Source organism: Mirounga angustirostris, unplaced genomic scaffold, assembly GCF_029215605.1.
Source record: "Mirounga angustirostris isolate CCGP_5_RB_7025 unplaced genomic scaffold, mMirAng1.0.hap1 SCAF_58, whole genome shotgun sequence".
NCBI lineage: Eukaryota > Metazoa > Chordata > Mammalia > Carnivora > Phocidae > Mirounga > Mirounga angustirostris.
The window spans coordinates 77,796-96,547 of NW_026991766.1; the positions used below are offsets into that span (position 1 = coordinate 77,796).

An 18,752-nucleotide genomic window follows, 5' to 3' on the forward strand; every position below is an offset into this window, starting at 1 on the left:
CAGGAAAGATTTCATGACTCCTGTAATTTACATTCCTTTTTTTGAGAATTTGATCATCATTGATTTATTTTTTTCTAGTTGTATGATCAAAACCTCAACAGTAGAGGTAGGTAGAAGTCAAATCATGCGGAACTTTGTAAGCCACATTAGAGAGTTTGGGTTTTATTCTACTACGATGGGAATTGGAGGCCTTTCTGTTAGGCCTCCATTGTGCATTTGTTTGTTGTAAATAGCATTAACAGCATTTTTAAAGTTATTTCCTGATAATGTTTATTATTTACTCAATCTTCAACTCATTCTAAAACAAGATTGGGGATGCTTAGGGCAATCCATACCAGTAAGTTAAAACATTAAAAAATCTATCAGATAGGGATAAAAAATAAAATGGAGCTGGGAAACAAGAGGTCAGGGTGAGGTCACCTTTAAGAACTTTAAAGTTACAGAGATTTGTTACAAATTTTATCTGAGATCTCTGGAGACTAGAACAGTTTGAAATAACTCATCCCCCAAACCACTGTGATATGCTCACTTCAAGTAACCAGCCTTCACAAGAACCCCCAATCTGCCATGTATACCACACAGAATTCAGACTCGCTAATGGCAGAATCCACGGATTGTTTTTCTTGCAGTAACTTTTCAGAAAACTCTCTGGTTTCTGATAATTTAACCCTTTCAGGTTAAGAGAAAAATGGACAGTTAGATAGTGCTTGTTTATTTAATCAAGGCAGCCAGCTGAAGCAAACAATTCAAGCCAAAAATTCACTTCATTTTTTGTAGGAAAGTATAGTTTTAAATTATAACTGACCCTCTGTTAGGAGAAAGGCATGGATTTCCACAGGGAAAAACTGAGCACTGAGGACAAAGTCTCGAGTTCACGAGCACTGTAATCACACATCAGGATCACAGAACTCGCATTTTAAAATCTGATATAATTTATTGCACATTATTTCACATTCTACTGCTTTGCTTACTTTTTGTTGGTTTGTGGTTACTTGCATACATCAGTGAAGTTTCAGAAAAACTATAATTATAGAAGGACAATTATTTAATGCAGGAAGGATAAACCATTGCATTGGCGGGTTGGAAGACATTTTTTAAAGTTCTTATATTATCAATTTAATTATGCATTTCTATGTAGTAATACTCATTCTATGAGTAATGTCTAACATTCTTGCCAAGAATAGTTTGAAAGGACTTTGTTAAAAGTATGTCAGCTAAATCACTATGGGTATATCACTGCTAATGGTGTCGTTCACACGTTGTGAAACATACAACTCCGTATTTCATTCTGCCCCCAAATTAGGTCATTGCAAAATACCGTTATTAAAACTGCAAATTGCGGGACAAGGAGATGGAGATGAGAACAAAGCAAAAGGAAGACACCCATTCCTTTTTGGAAAGCATGATTGGGATAGGACAAAATAGAGTAGGAAAGCTGAGCCCTTTGAAACGGATACTTTTTTGTGGGGTGTGTGTTAATTCCATTTAAATATAAATGACTAATAAAACTTGGGCTAACCAGTCTGCTCTGTACTATCCGCGGGTAGCGTCTATGCTCTCTAACCTAATTGTACAGAGGTTCCCTTGTCTTCTGACTTCATACACAAACCATGATGATTATTTCAGTTTTACCTTTTCCTTTTCCCAGAAAATCTTGTTGCAGTCATAAAAAGGGAATGTTTGATGCAAAGACGCCTAATTTATAATTATTTGTGGTTATTAACAACATAGTAATTACGGAAATGCCTTTGTTGGAAGTTACCCACCAGGAGCCGCAAATCCGTGGCACACACCCCCGGGCTGCCTGGGCTCGGAGGAAGGTCGATCCCTGCGCCTTCCAGACCCCAGCCCTGGGGAGGAAAGCGAGGCCGGTCGGTCACTGTTCACTCAGACCTGAGAAAAGTCGCCAGGGTAGCCGCACCTCTTACTTTTGGTGGAAGGTTCCCCTGACTCCAGCTTTCAGGACTTGGGATGGGCGCACACATCGCGACTCTCCCTTTCCTACTGCGGGGCACTCTGCGAACACACCCCCAGTCACCTCTGCGCGCTCCCCGGAACCCGCTCAGCCCACAGCGCACCCCAGCGGCCGAGCGGCCTCCTTCCAGCGGCGGCCACGTAGCTGCCGGCGAGCTCGCCAGTTGCCTCCGCCGCCGCCTTGGAATCTGGGGCCCCGACGGCCGGCGAGACCCCGCCTCCGCCCGACCCCGGGGAGGCCGCGCGGCTGCTGCGCCTGCCCCAGCCGCCGCACCTGGGAGCGGTGATCACCAGGAGAGGTGGGGCGTGGCAAGAGGCTGGCCGGGCGCCGGAGCAGCTTCGCCAAAAGCCAGCCGGACCGGCGCAAGGCGGAGGGGGAGGGTCTCGGGGCAGAGGCCGGCTCCTCCGAGGGAGAGACCCCAGCTGGGGTGGAAAAGGGCACAAAGCAGCTGCACAGACGCTGGGCGCGGATCATGGAGCGGGCCAGCCCCGGCTCCGGGGAGTCGAAGCTGCAGCGGGACCAGGATTCCGTGGAAGCGTGGCTGGATGATCACTGGGACTTTACCTTCTCTTACTTTGTTAGGAAAGCCACCAGGTAAGAAGAGGGCCCCTGGAAGACCCACCCGGGGCGCTGAGAGTGACCTGGGGGCTCATCTCTCTCCCTTACTGAACTTTCCTCTTCCTTTACCATTAAACGACCTCGGTTCCCAGGCCCTTTGCTTTTGAAGTAGGTCTTTGGTCCTGCTAGGGTGTAGACACCTCGACTTTATGGCTAGTACAGTCGAAAAGCCCAAGCGTGGGATTCGATCCAACTTGCTCAAAAAGTTCAATGCAAAAATGTACATGCGGACCCCCCCCCCCCCCCCACACACACACAGCCCGGCTGCCCCGGTATTCCCTGAGAGCAAGATTATTTACATACATCCGCGCTCACGGGCCTTCCCCCAGCCCTTCTTTAGCCTCCCAGTCCCCCTAAATCTCCTCAGCGAAACCAAAACAGTTTTGAGCCCCTTCCCTGCGGCTCCGGAAGCACCATTTCCAACTCGGTCCCAGCAGCTCCGCTCCTCCCCCGTCCCCCCTCGCCCTGGCCCTTGGCGGGGCGGGGAAGTCGGGGTAGGGGCGAGACCACGAGGAGCCCAAAGGCAGCAACATGCCGGAATCTTCCCAGAGTAAGCGCTGTCGCCTTTTGCCCCTTTCCAGTCCCTTGCTTGGCCCGGCGCTTCCTTTCACTCTCTCTTGCTCCCAAGGCGGCGCCGCTGGAAGGGCTCCGCAGAGGGGTTCGCGGCGCGCACACAAAGGGCGCTGGGGAGGCGCGGCGGGAGCCGACAGCGGGGCGCTGACGGGTCCCGCGCAGCCCCAGCCGACCCCAGAGGCCAGCTCTTCCCGGTCGAGAGCCAAGCGCCGGGGCGGCCGCTGCCGAGGGCGGGGCGGAGGGTGCCTGTCCTTTGGGAGGTGGCTGCCCGGGGGGCAGTTGGGGCGCGCGTGGGAAACGCTCCCGGAGAGTTGGGGAGGAATTGAGGTGGAAGCCGAGGAAGGAGGGGCCGGAGCGGAGAGTGGAGGCGGGCGGATGCCCTGAAGCCTGAGGAGTTGGTGGGAAGCCGCTGGCGCGGGCAAAGGCTTCTGCACGCGGACTCCGACTGCCTCCAGGACGCGCCTCTTTGGAGAAGAGTCCCGAACCCGCCGCCGCCGCCGCCGCCGCCTCCAGGCAGCGGCCGTCGGGCAGCTGGCGCGGGCTGCCTTGGCCGCCAGGAAAGCGCTCTCAAGGCGGTGATGGTGGAGCGGCCGGCCGAGGCCCGGCGCTGGGCTCCCCCCCGCCGGCGGTCGGCCTCCGCTCTGCCGGGCGCTCCCCGCCAGGGGGCGGCGCAGCGCGGAGCGAGCGGGCTGCGGCGGGCGGCGGCCCGGTGGCGGGGTCGGTAAGGGAGCAGGCGTCGAGTCACCGCCTCCCCTGGGCACGTCGTCGCCCCCCGGCGCCTCCCGGAGTCCAGAGTCTGCGGAGGCCGCGTGGTCTGCACGTGGACCTTCCTATGTTTGCTGTGTTGCCCTTTGGAGACAAAACAAGGTAGTCCCTTCAGCCTCCCCCCACTTGCCACTTTACCTTGGGGGCGCCCAGCGGGGGGCGGGGGGGCAGAGGGATGCTTCATTGAAAATGGACTGTCTGATATTTTTGTCTTCCTTTATGCTCTTACGGTGTATTCCTTTGGGATTTTAGAAGGGGCTCTTTTTAAGGCAGTTTCTCCTAAACGAGTTTGTGTCGATTTCATCCCTTTCGGGGGTTTTGGACCGAGGCGATAGCTTAGGGCAAATCTTATCTCTTCTGTTTAATTACTCCGCCCTCCTTTTAAAGTCCTCTTTCCCCGCTTTGGCTGTCTTCCTTCAAAATCTGAATCTGGAGCAACCAGAGGATAAACCCTGAAAAGAAAAGTGGTTTCTTTTCAAAGGACAGTTTCCTGCGAGTTCGGGGTGAGGCACGAAGGCCATCTAGATCTGGAACTATTGATTGTTGTGGGCCCCCAGTTTTCAAAGGTCACCTGCTACTCCGAGGCCATCTGTCCCTAGTTTCCTTTCACCCTTGCGCACTTCCACTTTTCTGCCCCCATTGAATGGGGAGCGGGCAGGAGAGCTGGGCTGATTTTTTTCAGTGTGTCAGGCTGTTCTTTGGAGATGTTCTGTAGGCAGATTATTAGTAGTTGAAAGAAAAAAGTGATTTGTCTTACAAGTCAACATCAGTGTCCTCTTCTTTTTTTCCTTCTCTCCCTTTAAAGACAGAAACTTAGGATAGTTTGGTGATCTTTTTAAGTAGTCATACATAAGAACACTTCACTCAGAGCCTGCCAAATCTTTGAAAGTAACATTTTATTGGAAGTTAAATGGAAGGGGTTACATTTAATTTTCTTTTCACATTACTTTTTCTCCCAAGTAGCACAGGATTACAGTCCTCATTTCTCAAAGTTACACTTTTCTGTGTAAAATTCAGATCATCTGAAACTCTGTATAAAGACTTTTTTAGTTACGGTTTTTATATTATAGTTGATGTTGACAATAGGCTGACCACTTTCTATGACATGTATGTGTATATATATTCTTATATATTTCTAAGAGTTTATGTTGAGTAAAACGTGGAAAACGAAAGTGTAAAATATTTAAGAGTAGTACAGGCCCTCCTTAAGTATAAAGTGCTGAAAGTTGTCAGTTTAAAGAATACGACCTAAGAGCTTGTGTGTAGTCAGAGGTTCCTGTTTGGGCTTATATTTGGTGGCATTAACTAGAGATTTAAGATTGAGAGATTAGACAGTAGTTGATTATAAAAATTCCAAACTTCTAAACCCAGTGTGATTCATATGGTTGTGGTAAAAACTTATTGCAGACATTTTAACTTTATAGCTAGGATTTTTTTTTTTTTCTTTTAACTAGAAGCTGTTACTCTGCTTTTATCCTTTTTGTTACACTCTGTAAGTGTAAAATGAGTACTGTGTGTGATTCAGGACCCCATGAGACAGTTCTGTAGAAACATTTAACATGTTTTTAAATTTAAAATAAATTTGGATTCACTTAGATTGGCCATCTGTGCCGGTAAACAGGCATGTTGATGGAACTACTTCCATGCATGACATTCATGCATGCTTTTTTATCCTATTCCCAAACTGAATGATCTGTACTCAGTAGTAGTCACTGAACAGAATGAAGGTTTCTGGCATCCCTAAATTCTCATTTAAATACCTGTGAATTTTGGTTGACCTTGAAAGCAGTTCGGCTGCTATATTACATTGTTTCCTATAACTATCTTCAAATACAGAGCTAAGCACCTAGTTCAAAGCTACAAGCTTGGAGCATAGATGCTTTTTAGTAATCACAGCCTGTTGATGTGAATTTGAGTGTCAGTTGAACAATTCATAACATAATCTATTGGCATAAAAATTAACTGGAGACTAGTAAACTACAACATACGGAAACTCCCACCCTCACCATTCTAGACAACTTTGCAGTTCTACCCGCCTGAGATACTACTGTGTTAATTAAGGGCTCTAATCTTCATGCTTTTGCAAATGAAGGCTTCCGGGTGCTAATGCCACTTTAACAGCTGTTGTTATTCTTGACAGCATATTAAAATAATGTTACCTTTCATTAGTTACTAATCATTTCTGCCATTGTGGGTTATGTTTTAGATCATTTAGTATTGTAGGGGTAACGTGATTGACTTCTTATTGCTTTGTTTTGTACTAGGCAAAAGCTTGAGAATATTTGACATATAATGGAAATAGGAGTTACTAATGAGGACCAGTTTTTATGACCGCTTGGATCAAAGTCCAGAAACCGAAGTTTTACACTTCCATGTAACTTTCTATGAGAGACTTTTTACTTGACACTGCAAAACTGTGCTGAATTAGTTGACATTCTGGGTCCTGTGTTTGAGACTTTTTTCTTTTCTCTTTTCTTTCTTTCATATTTTTTTCTTATCTCTAAAAGCTGTAACATTTTTATTGGCAAGATATTTGTATTAAAATCAGATGATGGATATAAAATAAATATTGCCATCCACTTTTTAAAAACACTGTTTCTGTAATTACATAGGAATATAGTTTTCAATTTTCAAACAAATGATTTGTTAAGCATATTTTATTAAGCTGTCAGTAGTGTTGAAGATAATAAAACCCTGTGGTTATTGACTCAGTGTGACTTTAATATTATTTATAATATTTTTTATGATGGTAATTCTGATGCAGGAATGACCTTTTCTTTTTGTATTGTTTAGAAACAGGGTTCATATGGTCAGCTTTAAGCTGCTTTTTTAGTGCCCTGAAAGTACTCATGTGTATCAGATTCTTTCCTCCTAAAAGAAGCTGTAGGAGCCCTTATAATGATGTTTCCCATTGCCCTTCTATCGCTAGTGTTCTCAGGGTTTCAAATTCAGATCCATTTTAGAGTCTGCAATGCAAGGTCATGATTCCTAACAATGTGGTAGAATTAATGCAGTGGCAATTATTCATAGTTGCATATCTCAAAATAAATCTATTTGCTTAGCTAACAAAAACTTAAGTAGGCATATAGTACAATTCAGTAGCTTTTTTTCAGATCTGTGAAAATGGCTGATATTTTCATAAGATCATGTTTTCAACACCTCAAGGTGTACAATTTTTAGCATTTTGAATATGGTGTGCAACAAAATTTTCTTTTAAAGTAATTCCACCTAAATATTTAAGTATTTAAAATATCTGAAACTGACCCTCCCCCCTCTCATGTGCTCTCTCTCATTCTCTCTCTCTCTCAAATAAATAAATTCCTTTTTTTTTTTTAAAGATTTTTATCCATTTATTTGACAGAGAGAGACAATGAGAGAGGAAACACAAGCAGGGGGAGTGGGACAGGGAGAAGCAGGCCCCCCGCGGAGCAGGGAGCCCGATGCGGGGCTCGATCCCAAGACCCTGGGACCACGACCTGAGCTGAAGGCAGACGCCCAACGACTGAGCCACCCAGGCGCCCCAATAAATAAAATCTTTAAAAAAAAACCCAAACCAGGTTTTGGCGTCTTCTTCCCTCAGGCCGGTCTAGTAGACCACAACTACACACGCCCAGCCGGGACCCTGCGGAGCTTGACCACCCAGAACTGGGCGACCACGCCTACCCCCTGCGCCTGCGGACAGGCCAGCTCCGAAAAGCGCCCAGAGGACCTGCAGGCCCCGCCCCACGGGGCGGGGCCTAGAGGCTCATCGCGCCTGCGCCGAGGCCCGAGGGCGTGCTGCGCCGTTACTTTTGAAACGAGTGGCGGGGAACTGCTGTGGGCGTCTCTGCTGTCGCTCTCTGCCGGGGGGAAGCGCACTCCTTCGTCTGTAGGACTGGCCATGGCGCTGCAGCTCTCCCGGGAGCAAGGCATCACCCTGCGCGGGAGCGCCGAAATCGTGGCCGAGTTCTTCTGTAAGTCGTCCTCGCGCAGGCCGGAGGGCGGGGTGAACTGAGGCCAGGCCGCCCGGTAGGCCCGGGGCTCAGCCGCGGAGGCGGGGGAAGCGGGAGGGGGTGGAGGGGAGGCCGCGAGGCCGCGAGGCCGCGAATTAAGCTCTCTCTGCCCCAGCCTCCTGCCCGGCGGGAGAATCTAGGAAGAAGCGGATGCAGACGCCGCCTCCGGGCTCCTTGCTAATGGTGGAGCTTGAGGCCTAGGTGCTGCTGAGGCCTGCGGCGCGATGTAGCCCCTCCACCTGCAGCGTTGCTTTCAACTACAGAGCCAGGCACTTTCCGCCCGCCCCCAGCCTCCGCGACTTCAGACGGAGTAGGACCGGGGTGGGGGCCACGTATATTTTTAACAACCCCTCGGCCCCTCTTTGATTCTGGTATTGGCGGTGATGGACTAGAGTTAGGAAACGCCATTCCGGACCAGGACAGTTGTGCCTTCTGATAGGATCTGGCAGGACTTGTGAGGAGAAAAGGAGGAAAAAGAGGGAAAGGTTTGCTGAGAGCATTGCAGAGAACAGTTAATCAGTTGCTAACTGAGATGCAAAAGCCTATTTTGACAGCCTCTAACCACATAATCTGAATTGGGACTTGGATTACAGTGAGTTGTAGTACTACTTTGACAGTAGATTAATGCAGTTTGGCGTTTTTCTCTTTTTTTGCCACAGAAATGCAGGTATCGTGTTCTCTCTTAATTAGAAGCAAGGTTTTAAGAATGTTTAATGCCACTTTTTAGGAATACTTTTATTACAGCCCATCAGGGGCTGTAACTTTAACCTACGAATTGGTGTGGGAGGGAGACACAATTCAATCTATGGCAAGCAGCAATAGTTCAGCTCTCCCCACCGCGGCGTGCACTCACGCACACGCGCACGCACGCACGCATTCTCGCGCACGCCCGCACGCATTCTCGCGCACGCACGCATTCTCGCGCACGCACGCACGCATTCTCGCGCAGGCACGCACTCACAAGGCGCGGCCCCGGGAAAGGGGACTAGAGTTTATGTGTCCTACCGTCAGCAGCTGGGAAGCTGTGTAGGCCCCTCTCTTCCTTCTCCAGGCCTTACAGGGGTCCTAGCCTGCTGCAAGGGGTAAGTTAAAGGGGTTTATGGAAGATCTTGCGGCACACTGGGCAACACTCCATCTGGTCAGCCATCAAAAGAGTTCTAAAGATCATTGAGTAAAAAATATATTCACTGGACATAGATTGGAAAAACAGCCAGTCTGCTTAGTCCCTGGGCCCAAGACATGGACAGTATTTGGAGGCAAGAGTACAACATAAGGAAATCATCAGAAGCACAGGCAAAGAATTATGTACCAGGATGTTCATAGAAGCATTATTTAAAGTTGCAGAACAACCAAAAAAAAAAACCTGGACTCAAACCAAATAGCCCAAAATATGGGATAGTTAAATAAGATGGGCTATTAAACAGACATTAAATATTATGTTTTCAAAATATATTTAATTAAATGGAAAAATACCAGATACTGTAAAGTTAAAAAACATGCACAGCCGTATATATAGTATGTTTTAAATCAGTGTCAAAAGTGCTACGTTCAAAATGAGCCGAGACTTGTGAAAAATACTTAGGACAATATAAAATACTCTTCCATCATATTTTAGGCAATGAGAAAAGACAAGGCAGGAAAAGAACCGTACTGCTTGGGGAAGAGAGCAATTTGCTAACAAACATTAGAATTTCTTTTTCTCCAGCCAGGAAAATGATCTTCAAATTCTACAAATAGAATATGCAAAGAAAACGTAAATTTCAACACCAAATGGTGAAGAAAGCTAGTAGTCCATAGTTTAGATAAAGATAAAAATCCTGTGTTTGTGTACCATCACATCTATGACACTGGGCACATTGGCACATAATACCATCTCAGTTAAACTTGTGACAAACAACTAAGTATAAGAATGAATACAATGAATACGCACTGAGAAGTATTCAAAATGGTGGTTATCAGTAGCTTAGAAGTGGGAGATATGCAAAGATAATTGATTAAAGGGTATAAGCTTCCAGTTACAGGATTAGCAAGTTCAGGGGCACCTGAGTGGCTCAGTGGGTTAAGCATTTGCCTTTGGCTCAGGTCATGATCCCGGGGTCCCGGCATTGGGCTCCCTGCTCAGTGGGGAGCCTGCCAGGGAGCCTGCTTCTCCCTCCCTCCTCGCTCTTGCTCTCTCTCGCTATCTCTGTCTCTCTCAAATAAAAAAATAAAATTTTGAAAAAAACTAAGATTAACAAGTTCTGGGGCTCTAATGTATAACATGGTGATTACAGCTAATAATACTTTGTATTATATATGTTTATTTATATTTATATTATTATAGCTAATAATACACTTTAAAGTTGGTAAAAGAGTAACTCTTAAATGTTCTCACTACAAAAAAGAAATGGTAATTATGTGACAGGACAGAGGAGTTAGCCATAGGATTATGACTTAGTCATAATCATTTTGTAATACACAAGTTTATTAAATCAACACCCTGTATACCTTAAACTTACACAATGTTATATGTCAATTCCCTCTCAATAAAGTGGGGTAAAATTTTTTAAATATATATTTTTTAAAGTATCAAGGACTTCAAAAAAATTCAGTGATATATCGAGTTGCTCAAAAAATGTCCAGGTATGTCCTCAGTATTTGTAGATAAATTTCAAAACATCAACGAATCTCTTGAACGGTTTCAGAAGAGTGTGTAGAGATTTTCCAATAATTTATCCTGGAAATGAAAATTGATGTATTCGATACATTCAATCCTAAAGACCAAGGAGATGTTAGAGCAGATTGCCATACAGGTGATTGATCAGAAGGGATTGTCGTGCTTAATGTCAAAACAATTATATATCCTTTTAACCATATGTGACCCAACAGAACTCAGCCTCTGCTGGTAATTGTCTTTCATTATTTGGTTAAAAAATTTTTTTTTAACAAAAATAGGGAACCACTGGAGATTTTTGAACAGGGAAACACCTCTCATTGATAAAGATCAGTCAGTTCTGTACCTAATACACTGGAAATTGAAGAGACTGGAGGCCTAAAGATCAAGCATATGACAAACTAGAATATTCTAGGTAAAAGCAGTAATAGGGTAAGAAATACAAAGTAAAAGTCAAAAGGGTGTTAATAGTAGAGACATAAAGAGAAAAGCAGCAGTACAACTGACCTAGCTGGAAGATGGAAACAGAAAAAATCAGAGACTATGCCAAGATTTCAAAATTGGATGGCTAAGTGAATAGTTGTGCCATGACTAGAAAGAAGAAAGTCGTGTTTCCTAACTTAGAGTGAGGTGATGCTTAATTCGATTATTACTCATTATACGTTGGAACTCTCAAATAGCGCATTGAGATTATGGACCCGGCCCTCTGGAGAAAAGTATATGCAGTCCTGCGCCTACACCGTGACGGAACCCGGGAGGTGGGGGTGTGGGGGTGGGGGGGCGCCGAGGTTGTGCACATAGCCTGCTGGGCCAGGTGGAGCACGCCATCTGCTGTGACTGATATTCGCAAAAATGAGTCCCCGTGTTCTACGAAAAAGAAGTTCATTGAGTTTTGAGTGTAGTCCACGTCCACTAACTGCTTCCTCTTATTCCATTCTTTACTGTGTGCTGAAGACCCATCAACGAATAAAGCAGTCTCTTGAGATTGCCACGAAGCACAAAATTTTAGAGATTTTTTTCAGTATTCTCTATATAAGAATAACAGTGTGTTGTAGAAATATTTCTATCAGAAATAGTAAAAAAAAAATAGGCTTGTCATTTAAATGCATATTCTTCGGATATCTGGGAAGTGTACTGGCATGGAACAAACTTTTCTTGAGCAATGCTGGGAAAATGAGGTGTTGCTGTATTGGGTTAGTGATATTAAATCAGAGATTATATGTAGACAGTGAAGGGATTGAGAAGTAATTTTGGTTTCCTTTTCAGAACGGGGGGATCAGAGAGATTTTTTTTTTTAATAATAATCATCAAGTACGGTAATGGCAAACACTCTGAAAATATTAAGTGTTGCAAGCAATTTATTATGTCTATTACATTCTCAGAAAGACAATCAGTCAATATTGCAATCTTAAATATAAACTTGCAGAGTGCTAAATCCTCTTGCAAACTAAACTTCAAAACCCTCAACGATGATTGTCTATAATAAACAAGGCAGAGTAGTTTACTTATGGCCCAAAGTTAGACTTTGAAGTTCACTTTTAAAGAACGTATTTGATAGTAGTTCTCCAAAAGAATGTTAATTACGAAAATGAAAGGATGGATTAAGTCCTGTAAAATTTTATTTTTCAAAGAAATGCTTCAATGCCTCCTTTGATATATGACTCATTTCACCACTTTAAAAGACATAGCAACAGTAAAAACTTCTTTAAAATTAGCAAATCAAAAATTCTAAAATCTCATGATCTGTGTTCACCTCAAAATCATAATACCATAATGATTGCAAGGATGACATTATTGTATGTACCACAAAGAAAGGAATAAAAACAAAGCTACACAAGTTATAACACGTGTTTTTTGTAGCTCAGAACTTTCACTACATACTTACTGAAAGAGCTTTATAATACCTACTGAGGTATAGGTTTTTATCTTATGCCCTGCTTGAATCTATATAAAAATGAAACTGTAAGAGGGGCGCCTGGGTGGCTCAGTCAGTTAAGCATCCGGAGGACTCTTGGTTTGGGCTCAGGTCATGGTCTGGGGCTCATGGGATCCAGCCCCAGATTGAGCTCCAGGCTCAGGCAGGAGTCTGCTTGTCCCTCTCCCTACCCTTGCCCCTCCCCCTGCTCCCTGTTCACGTGCATGTGTGCTCGAGCTCTCTCAAATAAATAAATAAAATCTTAGAAAAACAATAAAGTATAAGCAAAACAAATCGGTTAGGGTATTCCTAAAGCTTACTCCCATCCCAAATCCAGTATTTCCAAACATGTTCAACTCAGAGTCATGGATGACCATGTTTCCCACACAATACTATCATCTATGCTATCAAGAGTGCTGGTCCTACAGTATCGTCTCTGCAATTTTATTCCAAGTTGCTGATATTCATACTGTAAGTTTTTATGCACGTGGACTAGCAATGACAAGGACATCAGAACCACAAGACACAACCTGTTTCCAGAAATGTGAAAATGTAAAAAGAAATGTAAATGTTAGAATCTTTGAAATATGATGTATCTTAAGAGCTAAGATATAGTAAAGAAATTTGATTTACAGCTCTAATTTCTGACCCCCTCCCCTCATGGAAGTAGAGTTGATACACGGTTCCATTAGTTTCAGGTGTACGACCCAGGGATTCAGTGACTCTACACCTGGTGCTGTGCTCACCATTCAGCTCTAATTTCTTACAGGCTCTTGGACTTTCTTCGCTGTTCACCAGAAACTGTAAATCTGACATTTGCAAAGTGTTAACCTACTCTAAAGGGTGAATTTGGAACTTTAAAAAGGAAAGCAGTGGCCTTTCTACTGCTTCAGTGATGTCAGCACCAACAAAGGTAGCAGCCCCGGCATCCTCACCAGCTAAGGCAAAACCATCTATTTGGACTTACGTCTTCGGACCTGTTAAATTTATGTAGAACTGAACTCATCCTATCCCCACATTCCCAAGATTTTTAAAACAAACAAACAAGCAAAGTCCTTGCTTCTCGGAGGTTATAAGTAAATCTAAGGGAAATGGTGTTTTCTGTTGGGGTTGTTTGTTTGTTTGTTTGTTTTGAGAAAACATTGTCATCTTATTTCAAGTTATAGACTGACTTCTAGAAATGAGATTCAAATTTTTTGAGGCTATAAACACCGAGCCAAGCAATACTCTTGAAGTAAACATCCTAGAAGTCAGACTAGTATGATACATATGATTAAGGCATTGCTGTGCTCACTTTTGCAAGTTTATACTTAAACCAGAGAAAATCAGCTACAAGATGAATCTAAACAAATAGTATGCCGGAATATATTATGTACACTGAAATTTTAGTTTTTTAGCGTTCATAGCGGTAATGACTCAGATCAGCTTTGATATTTTTTTTTCAAACTTACCAAATATCCCAGAAAGTAAAAACACAGAAATAGCAAAATATTTTTTAGAATTTAAATGTAAAATGTTTTTAAATGCTAAATTCTGATCTGTTTGCCACTGGGAAAATCACATAATTTGCAACTAGATTCTGAGAAAGGGGGATTAGGAAAAAAAGTAAAGAGCGAACGATATGTTTTACTAGACATTTTCTTCATGTATGTTTATTACTTCTTTAAGAAACATAAGTTTTATCAATCTTTAGTTAAAAGCATGAAAGAAAAGCAATCTAAAATGGGTCAACTGAAAAAATATATATAACAACGAAACGCTAAAAATGAAATTACATTAGCATGTACCTGTATTTCAAATAGGAAAGTAGATTTAGCTTGAGATGATATTCAAAATCTTAAGTGCTGGGCACAGACACCAATCAATGAGAATGGCACTGCTCTCAATGGCCGGAACAACCATATATATTATCAACTGGATACCAAGCCAGCAAGTCAGCCTGTGATGTGCTCCACCAATTGCTCAACATCCCAATATATGGGAGAAATAAATGCAAGATGTCTACTACTTTTTGTTTGTTTTACTTACTAGAAGATTTTTGCATTTTCTTGGATCAGTTAATGTGGGGCAAAATGTTTAGAAAACAATGTGCACATTTTCCATTGATAGGCAAGAGATGATAGAGATATGGTGGCCAGTTACTCGAATTACTAGAGATGACAGGACCATCCAACAGAGGGAGGGAAGAAAAGGAATTCAGAAAAATGACAACAGAGAAGAAAGATGGCTAATGAGAAATTTCTAGTAGCCAACATGGCGAGAGGACTTTTAGGAACTACTGTCCTGATTTAATTTGCTTTTTTAATTCTTTCTGTGTTTAATCCTCCTGTATTAACCATGAAACCTATGCTACTTACATAAATACCCTTGTTGTAGTATAGCTTGGGGAAACTAAAAACCCAAGGCTGAGTCCTATACTTAAGAAAGAAGAGAAAGAAAGAAAGAAAGAAAGAAAGAAAGAAAGAAAGAAAGAAAGAAAGAAGAAAGAAAGAGAAAGAAAGAAAAAGGAAAGAAGCAGAGTAGGAAAAGGACAGAACCTAAGGAAAATTACAAATAGGAATTGAGAAATATACAAGAGTAGTAATTTAGAGCAGGCTGGAAATCATCCCACCCTAACCAAGAATTAATAGAAATACCGAGTAAGGCAATAGGCCTCTCACAATACTTAAAATGGGAGTTCATCTATTACATTTGGACATAGAAAAAAACTGTAGGTAATATCAAAAAGCTGGAGTACATGGGACATCTTTGCTTCACTATATAACACTTTACCATATAATAATGGTTGTCATTAGTTTCTTACTTCCCATGTGTCAAAGAACCTAAAAAGCTATTTTAGAATAAGTAGATTTATGGCTTATTTTGTATTTATATCTTTGACTCAATGTTTTCTACTATGTTTCATCATTTCACAATATGAAATATTTCCATCAAAAAAAAAAAAAACCAAAAAAACCCCCCAAAAAACCCTCCTCTCTCATCCTAAAAATACACCCAAATCAATCAGTGTTATTCTCACTCAAATGCATAGATAGGCTGTCACGTACTTACGGACCGCTTGGATGGAAATACAAAAAAGGAACATTTTTAATGTCAGTTAAGAATAATCACTCGTATGGACCATAACTGACACTGAAACCAGTTTCTTCGTCAATGTTTGTGTAGGAGATGGCTTGGAAATGGACCAACTTTTTAAGGCCCACCTGTGTCAAATTGGTCTAGAGGTAAGGATCATGCGATGCAGATAACATTTTTATTTACTTCTTGGAATTCTATTCTACGTCTAAATACTTGACATAAAAAATCCTAGAATATTGCAATTTAGAATATTTGAGTGAAGTAAGCAAGTTAGACAAAACAAAAGGTTGAAGAACATTATGAATCCCCACATCAGATAAGATCCTTGATTTTTGTGAGGTGATATACTTGCCAGTAAAATAGCATTAGGTAGAACAAATAAAGAACAGAACAAATAAATGGAACAAAGTTGAAGAGTTGAAGAATCCTAAGTATAACTCCAATCACTGCTGTTTCAGAGGACGAGCAATAAACTTCTCAAGAGAGAAAATAAAGTAGATTTTGGTTTCTATGTGGGTATTAACAACTTGGCATCCACGAAAAAGTGATATATACTCATAGGGAGGCACTTGATTTTCAACTAATCCTAAAACAATTCAATTTAGCAAAACTCTACTGGTAAAGGCCATTTTACAATTGATTTTTTGTGTGTTGATTTTGTGTCTTACAAACTTGCAAAATTCACTTATTAGTTTGAATAAGTTTTTGCAGATTCAATTGGATTTTCTACAGAGACGATCTTGCCATCTGTCAATAAAGATAGTTGTACTTCTTCCTTTCCAATCTGTAGGCCTTTGGATTTTGAGGGAGTACAATATTGAATATAAGTGGTGAAAGCATACAACCTTCACTTGTTCCTGGTCTTAGAGAGGAAAATACTCAGTCTTTCATCATGGAGTATAATTTTAAATAAGGTTTTTTATAATTCTTTAGCAGGCTCAGGAAGTTCTCTTTTAATCCTAGCTTTCTGAAAGATTTTAACAAGGAATGGATGTTGGATTTTGTCAAATGCTTTTTCTGCATATATTTGAGCTTATCATTGGGTATTAAATTGATAGATTTTTCAAATATTAAACTATCCTTGCATTCCTGGGTTTATCTTGGTCATGACATATTATCACTTCTGTATACTGCTGTAATAGATTTTTTTATTATGTTAATCACCATACATTACATCATTAGTTTTTGATGTAGTGTTCCATGATTCATTGTTTGCTGTAATTGATTTTTAAAAATTTTCTTTGATAGTTTATGTCTTTCAAGAAATTTGTCTATACCAATTAAGTTACCTTAATTATTAACATGAAATTATACATAATATTCCCCTATTATCTTTCTTCTTTTAGATCAAAATGACATATAACATTGTATTAGTTCTAAGTATACAACATAATGAAAAAAAAATAATTAAAAAAAATAAATAAGTATACAACATAATGATTTGATATATGTATATATTGTAAAATGATCACCACAATAAGTTTAATTAACATTCATCACTGTACCTAGGTACAATTTTTCTCTTAGGATGAAAACTTTTAAGATTTACTACTCTCTTAGCAACTTTCAAATATACAGTATAATAGTGTTAACTATAGTAACCGTCCTGTACATTACATCCCCAGGGCTTATTTATCTTATAACTGGAAGTTTAGATCTTTTGACCTCTTTCAACCATTTTTTCTATACCCCACCTGCACCCTCAACATCTGACAACCACCAATCTGTTCTATGTACTTATGGATTTAATTTTTTTATTTTTTTAATTCCCCATCTAAGTGAAATCATACAGTATATGTCTTTCTCTGTTGGACTTATTTCATTTAGCATAATGCCCTCATGGTCATCTATGTTGTTGCAGATGGCAAGATTTCATTCTTTTATATAGTTCAGTAATATTCCATTATATATATAGTGTGTGTGTGTAATATAATGAATGTAAAGTACATATATATACCACATCTTCTTTATTCACCCATCGATAGATACTTAGGAAATGTTCATGTCTTAGCTATTGTAAATAATGCTGCAATGAACATGGAGGTACATCAATCTTTTCAAGTTAGTGTTTCATTTCCTTTCGATATATACCCAGAAGTAGAATTGCTGGATCATAGAGTAGTTCTATTTTCAATATTTTGAAGAACTTCCACACTGTTTTCCAAAATGGCTGCACTAATTTATATTCCCACCAAGAGCGCATGAGGGTTCCCTTTCTCCACATCCTTGCTAGCACTTGTTATTTCATGTCCTTTTGATAACAGCCATTCTAACAAGTGTGAGGTCATTGTGGTTTTGGTTCACATCCCTCATTATTAATGATGTTGAACACCTTTGCATGTATCTGTTGGCCATTTGCATGTCTTCTTCCCTAATTATCTTTTTAAATATTTGTATAATCTGTGGTGATGGCACCTCTCTTTTTCCTGACACTTGCAATATGTGTCTCCTCTCTTTTTTTTCCTGACCAGTCTGACAAGACTGCCCCATAGCAGTTTGAAACCTCAATACCGCTATCAGACTGGCCTCTCCAGATCTAATGATCTATCACTGACAGCTGAATTTCCTCAACCTACAGCCTCCTTCATCACCAACCAAACCCAGGGCCCAGTGAGTGAGGAATAAGTCTGGGGTGTTCATGTAGCCAGATCCTGTTGGCCTAATCCATTAGATTGAGTGTCTGGCTCTATCTCCCTCTCTACATTCTGCCAAAATAACTGGCCTAGAATTCCAGCCCCCATGTTTACCCTATTTCATACCACCCCACACACAAACTGTAGAATTGGGATTCTGCCTTGAACCTCAATAAATAACAAGAGGTCCCTAGTCTTTTGCCTCAATTATGATAAGCCCTTTTCTTTACCTGATTAGTATACTCTGAATTTGTCCACCAATGGCAGGGGATCTGGAGATTTGTGGAGACATGCACCCTGTTTTTCCTGACTTCCAAAATTGCTATTTAATATTCTTTATTGCTGTTCTCCAGCAGAAAGAATGATTCCTGTTACTATAATTTCCCATTTGTTACTTAGGCTTATGCCTTTCCATGGACCAAACTATATACATGGGAGTCAGCTTGCCAAGGCTGTTTCATCTACACTATTTCCTCCTTTTCCTTTCTGATGGAACATCACTCTCATCCCAGGATATCTCAAACTTAACGCCCATCCAAATTTAATATGA

General features: G+C 41.6%; 1 protein-coding gene and 1 long non-coding RNA gene across 2 annotated transcripts in view; both read left to right on the forward strand.

The window, feature by feature from the left end:
* The first annotated feature begins 2,643 nt into the window (after positions 1-2,643).
* The window catches only part of LOC135363188 (uncharacterized), a 52,251-nt gene continuing 36,142 nt past the window's right edge, over positions 2,644-18,752 (forward strand). The window contains 1 exon segment of the mRNA XM_064583867.1: positions 2,644-3,143. Coding sequence (XP_064439937.1) covers positions 2,743-3,143 — 401 coding nt within the window. The 5' untranslated portion in view covers positions 2,644-2,742.
* On the forward strand, positions 3,165-7,215 carry LOC135363190 (uncharacterized). Its single transcript, XR_010408851.1, has 2 exons — positions 3,165-4,033; positions 6,196-7,215. It is a non-coding gene; the product is annotated as an uncharacterized LOC135363190 (long non-coding RNA).